Below are 19,336 nucleotides of genomic sequence, written 5' to 3' on the forward strand. Positions count from 1 at the left end.
ACAGCACCCACAGAGCTGGTCCATTCAAGCCCAGCCAGCCATAGGATAAACAGTCGTTTAACATCTGTCTCCCTGCTAGAACACAAGCTTAATGATTGTAAGATCGTGTCTATGTTGATCAGAAATGCATCTCTAGAACTTGGCATAATGCCTCTACATAGTAGGCAGGAAAGTGACTTTAAATAAATCAATGAACAAACTGGGCTAAATCCCTCATAATGCAACTAAAGATCAAGCTTTCCTCTGTCTTCACTAAAAAATGCTGACTGATAAGTGATCACTGTCTTCTGTCTTTGAAAACGTATCTGAATCACCTCAGTTTTTTTCAATTTAATCAATTCCAGTCCCCTAAAATTTTCTCCAAATATGTGGCTCTTATTCTGAACCCTAGTTCTCCACAATGGTTCAGTTGTGAAGTTTAGGGTTAATAAGTCAAACATTTCAATTCTTATTTACTACTTATTATAATCGGAGGAACAGGCATAACTTTATTCAATCAAGTGTTTGTAAGACCCTCCATATGTAAGCATCCTCCTCTCCCAGAATATGAAATTTCAAGTTGCTAAGACTCTCTTTCATTCTCCCCTTTCACCACCATCACTAGCACAGTATTTGCACCAACGGTATTATTTTACTTTTTACAGATTCTATGTCATAATTATGACAACTATTTAGTCTGTTTTTAAGAGACACATATACATAAATGTAGAGTCACTTTCTAACCTCACAGAATCAATTTAAATGTTTTCTGCAAAGTCAAGTAAATATAATGAAAATCCAAATCTCTGAACAAGGTAATTGAACAATCTGCTTTAGTTATCTGTACGTTTACCAAAATTACAAGATCACTGACGCAGTTCACATACCATCTGCAAACTTTAGCGTTTCAATAAGGCCCCAGTATCACCTCCACCCTGTAAAAACTTCTGATGACCTAATGTCTCCCTGGTTTATGCAATAAGGCGTAAAATCCCTCAATACTCTGCCTCTCCAGCAGAAAATACACCTGTAACGTCATCCACACCTGAACACGTCCCCACTCTTCTCAGAGCTGATTCCTCCACACGTGCTCGTGATGCTGTGTGCTCCCAGCCCTTCCGGAATCTGGGGGCTCCACACTGTTTCGGAACTGGTTTTAGTCACTTCCGCACCACTGCCTTCTCTTTATCAGCAAGATTAGTAAAAACAATGATTTCTAGTGTAAAATGTTTCCTTTATATTAAAACCAAAAATAGCAGTCAAAATGGAGAATTTTCTAATTGGCATGGAGAAACTTTACCTAACTGAGGCTATTTAGACTAAAAAAACAGTAATATCAGTCTTCAAGTATATGAATAAGGATTAAAAATGTGTTTATGTAGGTGTGTCTGTACACACACACACACCAACAATCAAATGGCCTACATCTCCAGAAGGGAAAATATAAAAATACAGCAATTTAGGTTAGACGTGAAGAACCTTCACGAAGAATCAGAGACAAAAAGAGGTGACGGAAACTTCATCTCAGGAGCTCTTTAAGATAAAGATAAAACCGAGAATGACCTGTTTAGAGTGGTTTAAATATGGTCTGCCAGGAAACAAAATACTAGATTCGAAAGAATTAACTTCTGCTTCCAAATTTTGTAATGACTAACAAGTATACCATTTTAATAATTTTCAGTAATTCTTAAGTCTCAACACAGAATGTGCTCTATTTTTTAAGTCCTCTATGAGACACTGAACATTTTATTAATTAGTGTATAAAAACTGAATTTTTAAAACACTTCGGTCACCAAGAGTTTCTTCAGTTTTTGACAGGAAGTTTTATTTACACAGATTCAACATAAAAAAGAGAAACAACTGAACGGCACATTGTAGTCACCTGGGGACCTTTGGAAAAGCACTGACACCTAGGTCTCGCCCTCCGGGATCTGGGATTTAATGGGGCAAGGCTGTGGCCCAGGCATCAGGATTTTGAGAACAACCATACAACTTATTCTTTCATTTCTAACAGAAACAAATGGAAATTCAATCACTTTCATGTTGATACAATAATTATTTGGAAATTCACCCCCAATTCTCATTTATATTGCAGAGAGGAATAAGGGGAAATGTTCATATTGTCTTATACAAGTTGGGGGAATTTTTAATGTTCAGGTTGTAGCTCTGATTGATTTTTTTTCCCCTTAAATTTTATTCACAGAGAAAACATTTAGCATCTGGTGTCCAAATGTAAATACTGGAGCTTTGATGAGGAACAATTACAGATAAACGTATCTCGAATTAAAACATACATTCATTCATTTCTTTCCCTTTTGTTCATTAATCAATTTCCTGGAATATATACACACCTTAGCCGAGGCCAGTAAAAGGGCACTTTGCAGAATCCTTTTTCAAAGAAAACTTTTGTAAGGAAAAGCATTGCTAACTTATACGCGTATCTTGTAAGTCTATATTTCTATACATTTCTTGGGCAAAACCATCTACACTACCATTGTTTACAACACTAAGATTCTTTATATTTTTATCTGTCAAGGTTCAGCTAAACTGTCAATTTGACATCAAAAAAATCAGGAAAGATAAATCAATTAAAACACATCTAGCTTTCAATTACACAAATAAAAGTCATCGGAAAATGTCTATAAAACTAAGCGTATATAAAAAGGAGTAGTTTAGAAGTTTAAATACTAAATAGAGCACAACAGATACTTAACTCTATAATAATAAACAACATGATAAAATTGTTTCTGGCCATCTTTTCAAATAGGTATCTCTTTATGTATCTTTATGACAATCTCTCTCTCTAGTATCTCTTTACGGCAAAATAATTAACATATTTTATGGCAATAATTTACTTCTAACCTTTGTTCATTCTCAGACTCACAATCCCCTTGAAGGTAAAAGAAAAAAAATAGATTATCTACATCTGGGGAAAATCTCTCTTGTAAAACAAAGAAAAATTCTTGTATTTAAATTCAGATCCCAAACAGAGCAGATTATTGGCACCTTAATATTCTAAAAGTGTATATAAAAAGTTATTTATGTATTTTTCAACAGATACGGCCTTTTTAAAAGTCCCTAATAAATTCATTATTAAGTGCAATGAACTGCTATTAATTTGAGTGGAATCTGTGAATCATGTGCTATTTTTAAAAACAACTACAGGGACTTCCCTGGTGGTCCAGTGGTTAAGAATCCGCCTTCCAACGCAGGGGATGCAGGTTCGATCCCTGGTCGGGGAACTAAGATCCCACATGCCGCAGGGGATCTAATAAGCCCATGCACCGCGACTAGAGAGCCCACATGCTGCAACGAAGACCCCGTGCTCTCTGGAGCCCACGAACTACAACTAGAAAGAAGCTCACACACTGCAACTAGAGAAGCCCGCATGCCACAACGAAGATCCCACGTGCCACAACTAAGACCCGAGACGCAGCCAAATAAATTAAAAAAAATTTTTTTTAATTGTAAATCTGAAAGATGGAAGAAGCAGGCTCAAGGAAGGAAGGAAGGAAGGAAGGACTACATATATACTATTTACAACTATCATATTTTCTAATTTACATCAGAATGTTTTTATTATTTCACTAATTATTTGTATTTTCTACTCAATTTAAAAGTTTCAGTGTCTCACTTGAAGACAGTTATACATCATTCAAGAATGAATTAAAGAAGATGATCCAATAAAATTAATGCAGCCAAAGCAAGTGTCTAAAAGGACAGTTCAAACTGATATGGCTCCTGTGGAAAGGGTATAAAGAGCTTTTTACATTTTACACTTCAAATTACTCTGATGCCATTAATGATATATAGAAGGCAAAATACATAGCAAACTTAGAGAAGATAGTAGAGCCCAGAAACAAATCTAAAATATTTTTGCACTGTTTTAATATATACGGAGTTTTCCAGAAATAAAATATCACATAAATTGAGAGAAGACTGTCTTTTATTTGGGTCCTTACCAAAAGATGTTTATTATTTCAGAGAAAATCATGTTACAGAGCAATGCTGATCGTGGTATTTGAGTTACCACTATAACATACCTCTACATTAGTCTAATCTTCAGTAGCTGCATTCATGACTATTTTACATATGGATGCTAGAGACTGATTACTTTGTTCTGACTTACAGTATAAGAGCATCTAAGCTTTCATATACTGAAATATGTGCATTAATACCTAATTAATATAAATATATATTTAACTTATATGTATATTATATTGTTTATTAATATAAATATTACATTTGTGATAAATACAAATAATAATTACTTCTTTTATACTACATCACTATATTAATTCTTAATTATACATGTATATAGGTATGCATACACATGCATGTGTAGATTGCTTAATTTCAGTGTAGTAAATGGGGTATTACAAAACAACTGTTTTGAAAAAGGGGTCCCAAGTCTGAAAGAATAGAGAATCACTAGTATAAGTAAAAGAGAACAGGACTGAGGCCAGAAACCTGACATTTTAAAGGAAGAATAGGGAAGAAAGGAACAATGGGGAAAAGTAGACAGAAAGGTAGCAAGCACCTTGGAAGAGAGTACTCTACCAAAGGAGAAAGAAGTCTGAACAAGGGAAGGTTGTCAGCACCATCAAATGGTTCAGAAGAGGCTGATAACTGAAAATAAGCTGGGCTTCCCTGGTGGCGCAGTGGTTGAGAGTCTGCCTGCCAATGCAGGGGACACGAGTTCGAGCCCTGGTCTGGGAAGATCCCACATGCCGCGGAGCAACTGGGCCCGTGAGCCACAACTACTGAGCCTGCGCGTCTGGAGCCTGTGCTCCGCAACAAGGGAGGCCGCGATAGTGAGAGGCCCGCGCACCGCGATGAAGAGTGGCCCCCGCTTGCCGCAACTAGAGAAAGCCCTCGCACAGAAACGAAGACCCAACACAGCCAAAAATGAATAAATAAATTTATTAAAAAATAAATAAATAAATAAGCTAATGGATTTGAAAATGGGAAGGGCACTGGTAATATCGGAGCAGTTTCAGTATACAGTAGTTGAAGCAGAAATGATACTGCAGTGAATAAAAGAGTGAACAGAGGAAAAACAGAAACAGCTGGTAGAAATTTTTATAGTAAGGGAAAGAGAAATAAGGCAAAAGAACAAGGAGATGACAGGGTGTAAACAGGAGGTGTTTGTTTCTGCCTTTGTTGGTTAGGCTAGAAAAGACCTCTGAGAGGTTAATTCAAACTTATTTTAGACACCAAGTCCCCTAATTACAAGTTTTAGGAAGTACTCTCTCCTACAAACTGAAATGCTTATAGATGATGAATTAAATGATATCTGGAATTTGATTCAAAACAATGCAGGGGGAGGGGGAATAATTAGATTTTTTTTAAAAAAGTAAAATAAGATTAGCCATGAGCTGTTAACTGCTGAATCTGGGTGATGGTACATAGTGGCTCACATGCTCTTCTTTTCTGAATACGCTTAAAGCTTTCCACAATAAAATGATTTTGAAAAGAAATACTCTCCAAGGAGGCGGAGTCAAGATGGCGGTGTGGGGAGACGCGGAGTTAGCGCCTCCCCACAACTAGGGCGCCTGCCGGCCGCTGGTAGGGGACTCCGATGCCCAAGGAGACAGGAGGAACCCAGAGTGAACCGGCGGCTTGCAGGAACTTGGTTCACGAGCCCGGGCTCGGGCCTGAAGCTCCTGCGGTGGGAGCTCCGAGTCTGAACCACTGGACTAACAGAGAACCTCAGACTCCAGGGAATATTCATCGGCGTGAGGTCTCACGCAGTTCCTCATCTCGGCACCAAGACCCAGCTCTACCCAGTAGCCTAGGAACTCCAGTGTAGCAACGACATATATACACTACCGAATGTAAAACAGATAGCTGGTGGGAAGCAGCCGCATAGCACAGGGACATCGGCTCGGTGCTTTGTGACCCCCTAGAGGGGTGGGATAGGGAGGCTGGGAGGGAGGGAGGCTCACGAGGGAGGGGATATGGGGATATATGTATACATATAGCTGATTCACCTTGTTATACAGCAGAAACTAACACAGTACTGTGAAGCAATTATCCTCCAATAAAGATCTATTAAAAAATAAAAAATAAAATACTCTCCAAAAGATGCTCAATTACTTTTCAATTTTCTATATAATCATATCCTGCTCTCTCAAATGTCAAACTGATGATATTGATTTTTACCACGGTAAATACTGAGTTTTTTCTTACGAATGATTATACACTAATCGCTGAATTATCTCAATTTCTCACTTAATCTTCCGTCTGATCACAGCAAGCAATTTCATAGTCAACTAGATGAAAAAAAAAGAGGTGAAAAAAATAGATGCAATCTGATCCCAGAGTTCTGGGTCACAAAGTTCAAAAATCTATCCCCTAAGAATTCTATTGGACAGTATCCACACTATAGCTTAAAAAGAAATGCTTACTTTCTAGCCATAGCTTTATATAAAATATCTCTGAAATTACCTCTAAATTTTTAAACTGCACAATACTGATAGAAAAAATGAATTCTGAATGAAGAGGTATTCCTCAATTAAGAGGAATTATCTTTTCAGCTCTGCCACTTATTTGGCTGTATGACCTTAGCAAGTCTCTCAACCTCTCAAAACCTCAGCTTCCTCAACTTCTTGATAAGGAATTGGAATTATATTAACTGGGGGGTAATCTCTAATTCTAACTGTCCAGGCTCTAGGTCTGGTCTACAGAAAACCTGAATGCACAACTCCAGTGGACGATGATCTAGACCAGCGGTTCTCCAAGTGTGGCCGATGAACCCCTGGAGATCCCTGAGACCCTTGCAAAGAGTCAACAAGGTCAAAACTATTTTTAAAGTAATACTAAGACATTTGCCCTAATAATGCAGAACCAATGATGGGTAAAACTTCTACCACTTTAGCTAAAATCAAGGCAGGGGCACCAAATTGTAGCAGTGGTCACTGCTGTCACAGTAAAAAGGATGCCGCCTCACGTAAGAATGCCTCTGATGTGCAACTAGAGATGATCATGCTTAGTGAAGCCAGACAGAGAAAGACAAATACCATATGATATCACTTATATGTGGAATCTAAAATATGATGCAAATGAACTTATCGATGAAACAGAATCATGTACATAGAGAACAGACTGGTGGTTGCCAAGGGGAAGGGGGGCGGGGGAGGGATGGACGGGGAGCGTGGGATGAGCAGATGCAAACGATTATATGTGGGATGGATAAACAAGGTCCTACCGTAGAGCACAGGGAACTCTATTCAATACCCTGTGATAAACCGTAATGGAAAAGAGTATTAAAAAAAGACTGTGTGTATATATATACATATATATGTGTGTAACTGAATCACTTTGCTGTACAGCAGTAATTAACACAACATTGTAAGTCAACTACACTTCAATAAGAAAAACAATACCTCTGATGAAGCAGTAAAATGTATTGGTTTTATTACATTTTGATCCTCAAATACACATCTTTTTAATACTCTATATGACAAAATGGGGATTGTGCATAAACCACTTCCACTGTAAAACAAGGTATGATGTTGCCCCAAGGAAAATATTTCCGGGAGTGTTTGAGCGGTAACCTTCGGGAACTGACTCTTTTTCATGAAACACTATTTTCACTGCAAAGAATGACTAACAAACCTTGGTTATTCAAGCTTGAGTTTTTGGCAAACGAGGTTTTGTTTGTTTTTTGAGTGAAGCCTGTCACATCAAGGAAAGCAACTGACAGTACTTGTTGACGATGATAAGATTCAAGTGAAAGCAGAATCTGGGAAAACCCACATCTGCCACCTTCAACATAAAATAGCTTATACTGTTTAAGCTTAAATACTTAAAAGACTTTTCTGATGAGATCAAAATATATTACATATATTTCGAAGATCTGCATAACTCAGTGGAACAGTATGTTCCAAATGACCATTACACCATATTATAAAATCACATATGGGTAAAAGATCCATTCAAAGTGCAAAACTGAACAATGGATTTTAATGTAACAGGGTACAGAAGATTCACGGATATGGCTTAAAGTTCCACTTTGGAACTTGAAGAAATTACCATTTGGTTAGTGGTGGCGAAGGATCGAAGAATATACACACAATTAACTGAAAAGGTCAAGTTAATATTTCCTTTCCCAATGAGATATCTATGTGAGGGAAGATTTTCTTCATACACAGTTCAACCAAAAAAATAATAATGCAACAAACTGAATTCATGAGCAGATATGACAGCCCAGCTATCTTCTATTAAGTCAGACATGAAGGAGTTTTACAAAAGTGTAAAATAGTGGCACTTTTTTCACTAATTGTTGTTTTGGAAAATAACTATTTTCCATGAAATATGTCATTTCTGTTAAAATGCATATATTATTATTTTTAAACAGACTAAATATTTTTAAAGTTTCTAATACAGTAAATATCAATAGGTGTAACCAAGCAGATAAGCAAAACCTTTACAGAGTCCTCAATAATTAAGAGTGTAAAGAAGTCCGAAGACCTGAGATCTGCTGATCTACGTAAGACCTCACCAAATCATTTACTGGCAATGCATACTCTCCCGTCATTCACGATCTAGGATGAGCAGTGGAGAATGAAAGAAGATACACATACATTACATAACCGGTGATGAATACTACAACACAGGTGTACTTCCAAACCGTAAACTGGGGAAAGCTACTTTGAAAGATTTAATTCAAGCAGGTCCTGAGAGATGGGTAAGCCTGACTAAAGGAAAGTATTCCAGACAAAGGCCTGTCTGAACAAGAGTAAGGAGGTGGGAGAACAGGGACATGTCTGTGGAACAGGTCAATGGGGCCAGGGCTCAGGACAATGGCGGAAGTGTGACGAGTACTGAGGTGGAAATGTGGGCCAAGAGATCAGGCCTCAAAGGGTTTCAAATCCCACGATGAAAGTCTGGACTCTCCAATGTATTAATAAAGGGCTAACAGGGATTCTTATTGAGCAAGGGATTATTACAATCAGATTTCTACTTTAAAACAGAACTCTAACGGCAATGCACAGGACAGACTGTACACTGAGGGAAAGGGCCAAACACAGGGAGCTATGTACGAGAGAAAAAGGAGCGAGGCCTGCGCTCGGTCAGAGGGGGAGGAAAGGGACGGCCAACCTTCCAGAAGCGGAACAGGGTGTGGCAACTGACAGAATATGACAAGTGAAGCGGGAAAAGGCGAGTAAAAGTTCTGAGCATGAACAATTAGGGTAATGAGGGTATCATAAGGGAAACAGGAGGAGAAGCAGTTTCTGCGAGGTCTCTGAAGGAAATACGTGAAATTTTAAGATGTCTATGGAGTATCAATTTGGAAATGCTGGTCAAGATTATACAGAAAGAAATTTGGGGGGAACTGGGCTTCCTTGATGGCGCAGTGATTAAGAATCCGCCTACCAATGCAGGGGACACGGGTTCGAGCCCTGGTCCAGGAAGATCCCACATGCCGCGGAGCGACTAAGCCTGTGCACAACTACTGAGCCTGCGTTCTAGAGCCCGCGAGCCACAACTACTGAGCCCATGCACCACAACTACTGAAGCCCGCGTGCCTAGAGCCCATGGTCTGCAACAAGAGAAGCCACCTCAATGAGAAGCCCGCGCACCGCAACGAAGAGTAGCCCCCGCTTGCCGCAAGTAGAGAAAGCCTGCACGCAGCCACGAAGACCCAACACAGCTGAAAATAATTTAAAAAAAAAAGAAATCTGGGGGGAATCCTGCATAAGAGTCAGAACCATGGAGCTGATGTAATTATCAAAAATAAGAACAGAGCAAGTAGAGCAAAGTGCCACGCACAGGATTTTATGAGACATGAACAGTAAAGACATGGGCCGACAAAATCACGCAGTAAAAACCAAATAGGAAAAATTGGAGACCTGGGAAGTGCATGACCACAGGCGCTCAGAAGAAATAATTCAAGGAAGGTTAGTTGCTCAGTAGCCGAAGAGGTTGGAAAAGAATAATGATCTAAATGAGGCCACTGGATCTATTAATTAGGAGGTTACAGAGTAGTCTCTGTTGAGTGTTCAGGGACAGAACACAGATTACAATGGAACTGGGTTCACAGCCTCATTAGCAAGGTATTAGGTACAGGAAATAAATATTTCACCCAGGGATACATGAAAATTATGTTTTCCAAACAACAGCTTTGTCTGCCTTTCAACCATAACAATTTTTTTAAAAAACTCTCACTCTAAACTTTATCTGTAATTTTCAGAGAATGTATTTCAGACTCACGTAAAACACCAATTTTAGCATTTAAACAGAACATTAACATTTACCTAATACATTTTATGACACAAAAAGAATTTACTGTTGTGCTATATATTGAACCTCAATCTACTGCTTAAAAGAACATTATTCTTAGTCGAGATAAGGCTACTATAGTACATTTTAGTACAAATTCAACAAATAGCATTTGTTTTAAAAAAAAAGAAAACCATTATCCAATCCCTCTTTATTAACAGTATCAAGCACAATATGAAGTCACACTTAATTTAGGCATATTTATATGAAATGTGTGTTTAGCCAAACCCATGTTTATGCAAAGGTTAACATGTGAAAGATCCATACTTGGTAGTATAATCTAGAAAACAATCATTTGTTTTACAAAAAGATTCTTCCCTTTACAAAAGAAGTCACTATCCAGACCCTTTAAACGAGCAGCTTTCCAAGGATAATAAAAATATATATAACTTAGTTATTTATTTAATTTACACAAAACTTTACAGCAATACATTTGTTTAAAGCAAATTAATGATGTAAGTAAAAGGGGTAGTTGTTCAGGGATTGAAAACGCATCCAGAATGGTTTAGACTCTACGTGTCCACGAAGTCCCCCCTCTCATCAGTCCCAGGAGAGGCTGGAGCCCTCTGAACAGCAAGAACCAGCGGGTGGGGACACCCAAGGGTGTTGCAGAGGACCTATTCGCCCTGAACTTGAAATCAAGCAACTGCTGCCCGAGTGTCAGGGTGTTACCACCCTTATGTAGACAGAGAGGGAAGAACAGCTTAATCTTGACGGGTTCTTTGACTCTTTAAAAGAACACACAGAAAAAGGTAACCTAAAATTCTCAGTCGGGCAAAGGCTCTGCATCCAGACCACCTGAACGTCCTCAGCCCTGCCCCTCACTGCTTGTGTCACCTCAGCAAGTTACTCAGACCTCAGTTCTCTCAGCTGCAAAATGGGGTTAAGAAGAGCCACCTCACGGGTCAACATTAGAATTACATGAGACAAGGACTGTGAAGTACCCAAAGTGGGGGCATATCACTGGCCCTCAGGAACTATTAGAACGGCACTGTTCTAGGGCCATTTGGGGCCACTCCTTCAAAACATCGTCATAATACATGGCCACCTTCTGCTGTTCAAGCTTGCTGATGTACTCAGGTGTCCGTATGTCCCGAAAATAATCTAGGTCAACGTTGCTGCCAAACGGTAGAACCGTAGAGAACAGGACCAAAGTGCGTGAGATTCTGGACCAGTTCCAGAAGCACACTTTTAATAAATAACAGACCACCTTCTGACACACTAGCATTCTTGTATGCAGCCGTCAAGACTATCTCCATTTTTGCTAATAACTCATTAAAATCACCAAACTAAACTAGTTTATAAATTCCTAATTTATGCTGCACCCCCCCCTTCAAAAAAGCAAACGTATCAGTAGAATCTATCTCTAGAAAATACAAAATTCTGACTGAAATTTTTTTCTCTGGCTTCTAAAACATCTGAAGTGAATCTGGTCACATGTTCAGATTCATTCAGTTCTCCTCCTCCCCTCCCCTCAAGCACAACAGATACATAAACTGTCTTGCTGTTCTCATCTTCAACTCAACAATGATAGACCAGAAAAAGCAGAGAAACTAATTCATTCCTCTTCAAAACACATACACATGTATACTTTGTTCTTCCGCAAAATACCAAAAGGATAACAGACAGCAAATCTTGCCCACAAACCAAAACACAGCTGTTTCATCTAATTTTAGAAAAAAAATAACAAGGAACCAGAGAAAAGTTGTCTCTGGAATAACTCAATCCTCAAATCAGGGAAATTCAAAGAGTATAACAAGGAAAAACCGACAGCCTCAATTCTTTCCTGTGGGGTTACTAACAGCATGAAATCAAAATAAACAATATGTTTTTAGAAGATTCCACAAAAGTTTGAACTCTCCCCTTTTACAGAAAGAAAAAGACCCACTTACAGAAAAATAAAATCTAAATGTATGATTTCCAAGCGTAGGTGCTATTTGGCTTACTCCAAACCTGTTTCTGTTTTCCACCATACTCTTTTAAAGACAAGCTGAGAAACTTATTTGTTCCAAACAAAACAAAACAAAACAAAAAAACCCCAATATAACATTTACATGTAGCCTTTATTTGTATGTTCAAGTCTCATAGCCAGGTGCTGGTTATTGATTAATTTGCTCTCCTTTTCTGGAAACTGTGAACAAGACCCAGTCCAGCTGCTGCTTAATCTGAATAAAATCTTGGACTCTTTTTCCCCGGAACCCTCAAGAGAAGACATATAAACTATTCTAATTGTTTTGGGGGGAGTAATGCTCACACACTAGGGACCTTCATACCATCTCTTTAAGGAGAGAAATGTTTTTCTTTAGTAATCCTCAGGAATCTATCCAAAATGAAGAGCACGGATTTAGACTTTTAGCCAGAAATCAGATTAACTAGGTAAAACTGGCGTTAGCGGAAGACAGCTGAACAACAGCAAAGTGTGACAGATTTATACAGAAATTTAATGTGTCTTTAAAAGGACCTGGGGAGGAAGAACAATTATGTCCTAAGAGTCTAACTTCTATGATCTGGGTCCTGGTGTTCTGCGCGCTCAAGAGTCCAGGTGAACGGGAAGTATAATTTCCAGGAGGCAAGCGACTTTTCTTGCCAAAATATTTTAAACTTAATTATTAAAAGATTTTTTTAATGAAAAGCGTTTATTCTATCAGACGAAGACTACCTGATGAAGAAAATGTCAGAAAACCTCCTTAAGGCATAACAACGTGTCAATAAAAGTGCTTTATGTTGACCGACCTAGATCATGCTTCTCATCGCGTTACACGGATCATCAGATTTCCTGAAACAACTGTTTGATTCAATGAGAAAGTGAGTAAACTATCTTCTAAACGCATGTATAAGACAGGTAGCCTCAAGCACTTTGCGGGTATATCACAATGCTACAAGCGATTTAAAATGCACCAAGGCAACGCTACAAATTCCCAAAGGTTCCAACCGCTGCCCGAGTTACCCTCCACTTGCTCCACTGCGCCTCCATCCCGGTTCTGCTGTGCCCCTGCCCTGGGAGGAAGAGCCGGCACAGAGCCAGGCTAACCCAGGCTCCCCAGCTGCCTTCCAGCAAAGTCACCAGCCAAGACCCAAAAGACAGAGGGAGCCGAGAGGTCAGGGAACTTCCCCCCTCCCCGCCGGGCCGCCTCCAAGCCTCAGCCCCAACCCCGCCTCCTCCTCAAGGCCAGCTCTCTGCTTCCGCGACGACCTCCGGAGAGTTAAGGGCTTCTCACCATTGCTGTTCCCTGGGTGCCTCACCACCCCGTGCTTGCTCCCTGCCCCTGCAGGCTCTTCATCTGCACCATCCGGGATGAAATCTCCTTCCTGCTGGGACCTTGCCTGCTGTGGCTAACAAGACCAAGTCTAGTTATTCCAAACAGTACATTATCTAAAGAAATCCAATTAAGAAGTTTAAAAAGGGGACTTCCGTGGTGGCACAGTGGATAAGACTCTGCACTCCCAATGCAGGGGGCCAGGGTTCTATCCCTGGTCAGGGAACTAGATCCCCCATGCATGCCACAACCAAGAGTTCACATGCCACAACTAAGGAGCCTGCATGCCACAACTAAGGAGCCCGCCTGCCACAACTAAGACCCAGTGCAACCAAATAGTTCAAAAAGGTCTTAAGATCTAAACGAGCATTATTTATATATTACTGCTATCTGTATAGTCGTTTAAAAATTAAATATAAGTAGCTCACTTCCAAATGAAGCCGGTTAATTAGCTGAAATACTCACTACAATTAAATTTAGGTGTGAAATTTAACACTGCATTGTCATCTCAAGATAAATGCTATGAGCTCCAAATAAGCTTAAAAGAAGAAAGAATATCAATGAAGAGATTCTGGTAACCGATATTTCACTCCCTTTTACCATATGCTGCCTGGTTAATCCGAGCAATTTTTTGTTGTTATTGCCGACACCCTCCCAAAGCAGAGGATGAAGAAAAGGTTTCAACCAGTGGTTCTCCAGTGTTGGTACACAAATAAATCAACTGAGAAGCTTGTTAAAATGCTACAGCCCATGCCCCACCCACACCTCTCTGGCGTGTTTTTACTAGTTCCCCAGATAATTCTTGGTACACACCTGAATTTCAGAACTACTTAAACCCGGTCAACTTCAAGATTTCACCCAAATCTCCAATACACAGCTTTTTTCCTTTTGGATGAACATTCCACATTAAACATGGAAAAGAAAAAACAACCAACACAGTAACAATAATAATGCACACTAGCTATGTGCCAGTGTGATGTGTGCTTTCCATGTATTAGTGTCTAATGCAGTCCTCACAAGGACCACACCAGGTAAGTAATACTGTAGCCCCCATTTTACTAACTGAAGCCCAGAGAAACTAAGTAATCTGACCCAGGCAGTAAGTGGCAAAACCAGGATCCCCTCACCTCTGCTGTCCTCTTACCCTGGAGGCGGACAAGCAGGCACTTATGCACAGATGCAACTCTGGAACCTGGGGGCCGGAATACAGAGGCTAAGCCTGAGGGGCCAGCAGTTAGGCAAGCAATAACGCCCCATCCCCCCAACTCCCACCGCTCACGCAACAAGCTCTCGTGACTCTCCGCACCCATCCCTCACTCACCAAGCCCTTCCACCTACATGGTGTGCCATGACATACTGGTGGCACGCCGCAAGTCTACCTGCACTCTTTCCACATGAGTATCTACAACCACATGATAAGGACGACAAGGGATCCAATCCCAGCTCCACCAAGTACTGGCTGGGAGCTTGAGCGAGTTTAACATCCCTGTGCCTCTCTCTCCTAAGACACGAGAGTCTTAATGCCAAGTGCACTGAAGTGACATAGTGATTTTTTTTTTTAATGTCTTCTATTTATTTTTGGCTGTGTTGGGTCTTCGTTGCTGCACGCGGGCTACTCTTCGTTGCGGTGCGCGGGCTTCTCATTGCAGTGGCTTCTCTGGTTGCAGGCTCTAGGTGCGCCGGCTTCAGTAGTTGTGGCTTGCGGGCTCTAGAGCGCAGGCTCAGTAGTTGTGGCACATGGGCTTAGTTGCTCCGTGGCACGTGGGATCTTCCCTGACCAGGGCTCGAACCCGTGTCCCCTGCATTGGCAGGCGGATTCTTAACCACTGTGCCTCCTGGGAAGTCCAACACAGTGATTAACTGAGCTAATGTACATAAAGTACTTGCTTGACATAGTACCTGACACACAGCAAGAGCTCAATAAACAACAGCGGCTACTAAAATTATACTTTGCCAACCCACTCTCTTACGAAAGCCAACATATCAGTCCTGGGTCCCATTTATTTTCTCTCAGCCTTATTTCCTGAAAGTGTGATAAAAGATGGAACATATTCTTATTTATCAGGAAGCAACTGGTAATAGTGCTGTAACTCAGTGGACTAAAGGCCAGGAGTAGAATATTTTAGAGCAAATGAGGCTTTTAGTGGCCCTCAAATTGTACCACTTTGACAACTATTTCCCAACTTTAGGGTCGGCCCTGTTAATCACATACTAGAATGATGAGTCTATAATTAACTTAATTCAAAACAACAATAAAATATCACTCAGTACAAGGACTTGGTTTTATCACCTTATCGTCGGCACTCAGGACAGTGCCTGGCCCAGGACAGACACTCAAATATTTGTGAAATGAATGAAGGCATAGAGGTACCAACAGAGACACACCTTAGCTCATTAGCGAGTCTTTACAAAAGCAAGCATAATAATCAGATCAATATCAATGTGCCAAACAATAAAACTTATTTTCAAAATTCCTCCAGAATATTTTTCTCCTTTTTTAAAACTAATTGTTGGGCTTCCCTGGTGGCGCAGTGGTTGAGAATCTGCCTGCCAATGCAGGGGACACGGGTTCGAGCCCTGGTCTGGGAAGATCCCACATGCCGCGGAGCAACTAAGCCCGTGCGCCACAACTACTGAGCCTGCGCATCTGGAGCCTGTGCTCCACAACAGGAGAGGCCGCGATGGTGAGAGGCCCACGCACCGCGATGAAGAGTGGCCCCCGCTCGCTGCAACTGGAGAAAGCCCTCGCACAGAAACAAAGACCCAACACAGCCATAAAATAAATAAATAAATAAAAATTAAAAACAAAAAAAAAACTTGCACGTGGATGTTTAAAAAAAAACTAATTGTTGGCTTTCCCTTAAAAACACTGCTACTAGAAAAGTTAATTACCAACCTCTACTCCATTAATCTATTAAAAATGTTAAAGTAGTTCCATAATACTACATCATGCTCATCTTCTACCTTACATTAAAAAAAAAGAAGAAAAAAAAAGTGTAACTACATATTTAATAATTATCACTTCAGTTATCCTGACTATTCAGAATTTCCTGAACCATCTGAATTAAATCCGTAAAATGAAATAAGTCACTGCTGAGAGGTTAACCCTTACTAAATCTAGGAGTTAGAGACCTGGGGGAGGGATGGATCTATGGGAACACACAGATAGCAGTTCCATTCTCAGTGACGCTTCTAAAGCAGCCTCACATGTGACCTTGAACAAAGTACTTATTTTTTTGTCTCCATTTTCTCGTGTGCAGAATAAGAACAGATTTACCACAACTACTTCATCAAGTTGTTCTAGGACCAAATGTATATAAAATGATTTCCTAAAGAGTAAAGTGTCATACGTGTAGGGTGTTAACTTCTGACATAAACAGCTTCAGGTTTTAAGTGGATGTTTCTGTGTCTCTTTCTTTTCACATCTGTCCCACTCTTCCTATTTCCTAGATCCAAAGATCTGCCAGAACAGGGAAGAACCAGTTCCCATCAACAGCTATATTTTAAACACCATGAACCATCAATAAATATTTGCTGAAAAAGATGCTCATCCACATATAATAGAAATGTTTTAATTCTGTGATATGTAATACCTTACCTTGTAAAGGTTAAGCAGCAGGTTACCTTCAAATAAAATAACAAGTGACATAAGGTACATAAAAGATGCCTGTGGTTTTGCCAGGAGCACCGCCTTGCTTTGTGCACATTACTCAGCAGGCATGTGAATATCACCTAAGGAATGTGTTTCAGTATTTTGGTTTCGCTGGAAGAGACACTCTTTATAAATAGAAAAGGACTTCCCCTCTCTTCAACACTAGCAAGGTTTCTAAAGATGCCATATCTGTTCTTCTGGTTTTACTTCCCATACTTCAGTACTCACAGGGAGAACTTTTGCTGGACTTGTGGTCATTTCTCAAACCACTGTGTCATTCTTACACTACTCAATGAGAAAAAAAAGTGTATTTTTGAAAACCGTAAGTAGGACGATATATTTATATTTTAAGATTATTAACAGTCCACTAAATCTGTCAAATAAAAGCATAACTGTTTTAAATGTAGAACATCCTGGTTCCTCTGAACATTATACAATGCCTCAAAAACAGAATTAAGCTTATTTAACTTTAGTTAGTTCTTGATTATCTATACACGCACACACACACACACACACACACACACACACACACACACACGAAAGCAGATATGTTACAGATCACCCATTAATAATTTACATTAAGCCCTTGGATGATGGTTTTGTATTTACAGTTGAATATGAGTATCCTTCAGATGCAAAATTCCTAATAGTTCAAAACAAAGACACACCCGTAACAGAAGTCACCCAACTCAGCCTTCCTACCATTTTTCTGTTCATCTACCCAACTACATTCTACTGCTGAAATGACTCCTCATTTGCTACAAAAGATGGACTTTGTGTGCTCACTTTATTCTTTATGTCTATTACAGCTCAAGGGACATTCCTGAAATAAACACAGGACATTAAAAAAAAAAAAAAAAACTGTCCTGATCAAACAGCTCACAATTTAATCATAATCTGAAAACCATTTTTCCCCTTAGTATTACAGTTAATTACGTAATATTTAAAAGGCAGCTACTGCATTTATAGGCAATAACCTATCTCATTTTTAAGTTCTACCCTAACCAGGAACATTATATTATTCACTTTAGCTACAATGAAAACCAGTGTTACATTACAGCCTAATTCTAGTTCCTACAGCCCATCAAAATTAAAAGTGCACAATATGTATAATATTCTGGAATTTACCCCAGAAATGATAAAGCAACATCATATCACTGTTCAAGGCTGTCTACTTAAGAATGAAGGAACAGACACAGAATTCAAAATTAGTTCCGAGCCCCATTCCTGGCCTTTCTTAATGTCAACTCCTCTGTACCTTGTTCAAACCTCCAGTTACATTCTTTAACACAATACCAGCTCTGCAGGTTTACCAGAACAGTCTACCAATTGCACTGAGATCAAGGCAACCTGCTCTGGTGGAAAGGACCGAGGTTTTATGGTCAGAAGACCCGGGTGTGAATCCCGACTCTCCCTGGAGCTACATGACCTCATGACCTTGAGCAAATACTCAATTCTCTGAGCCTAAATTTCCTCACGTGTAAAAAGGACAAGACCACCAACCTTGAAAGTTATTTTGTAGATCAAGTTCCTCAGTTAGTGTTCAGATTATGAACACTGCCAGATTATGGCAGTTGCCTAATAAATGGGTGACGATCTTATCCTACTAAAGGGCCAGTCACGTTACTACCAAATATATCACTGTAAGGATCAAAATTAAACTGTATGAGATTTATTACACTTGTCATACTTTTTTCAATCTTTTACTTGAAATATTTTAATATATAGAAATAAAAATTTCACAAAGGTTAAACATCTTTATAAAACTGACATTTTACATAACAGTCATGAAGGTTCAATTATTAGCAGACTGAAAATCAGTTGTTGTTTTTTTTTTAATATCTGGGGTGCTTATATTTATTCAAACCTCACATAGTCAAATTTTTTTAAAATTTTAGTTGTATTTTTAGAACCCCGAGACAGCCCGTTGTCTAAACAATGGGCTGCATAACACACCACAGTCTCCAGGCAAAGTCACAACAGGATGAAAAAAGAGCCTTCAGCTTCTCTCAGATTTCCTGGCCACTGTTATTTTAAAACTTGATCACACAAACATAAACAGAGAAAAAAATCCATTTCAGATGAGTTCCATGGGTTACGATTTATGATATTTTTAAGACCTTGCATGAATTTACATTAAATACTGCAATAGCTTATTACA

General features: G+C 39.5%; 1 protein-coding gene and 1 long non-coding RNA gene across 11 annotated transcripts in view; one reads left to right on the top strand and one right to left on the bottom strand.

Moving 5' to 3' along the window:
• LOC309666676 overlaps nucleotides 1-19,336 on the top strand; it is a 314,729-nt gene that overhangs the window by 250,932 nt on the left and 44,461 nt on the right. The gene's annotated exons all lie outside the window — the stretch shown is intronic.
• The window catches only part of MYO6 (myosin VI), a 141,579-nt gene that overhangs the window by 120,554 nt on the left and 1,689 nt on the right, over nucleotides 1-19,336 (bottom strand). For 9 of the 10 annotated variants that reach the window (XM_082474157.1, XM_082474156.1, XM_082474151.1 and 6 more), the window contains exon 2: nucleotides 13,485-13,599. The exons of the other annotated variant lie outside the window; for it this stretch is intronic. In XM_082474157.1, the coding sequence (XP_082330283.1) occupies nucleotides 13,485-13,487 (3 nt within the window). In that variant the 5' untranslated portion in view covers nucleotides 13,488-13,599. The remainder of the gene's footprint in view (nucleotides 1-13,484; nucleotides 13,600-19,336) is intronic. 10 annotated transcript variants of the gene reach the window in all.

The sequence above is a fragment of the Balaenoptera physalus genome (genome assembly GCF_965194825.1).
Source record: "Balaenoptera physalus genome assembly, chromosome: 9".
NCBI classification, from domain to species: Eukaryota; Metazoa; Chordata; class Mammalia; order Artiodactyla; family Balaenopteridae; genus Balaenoptera; species Balaenoptera physalus.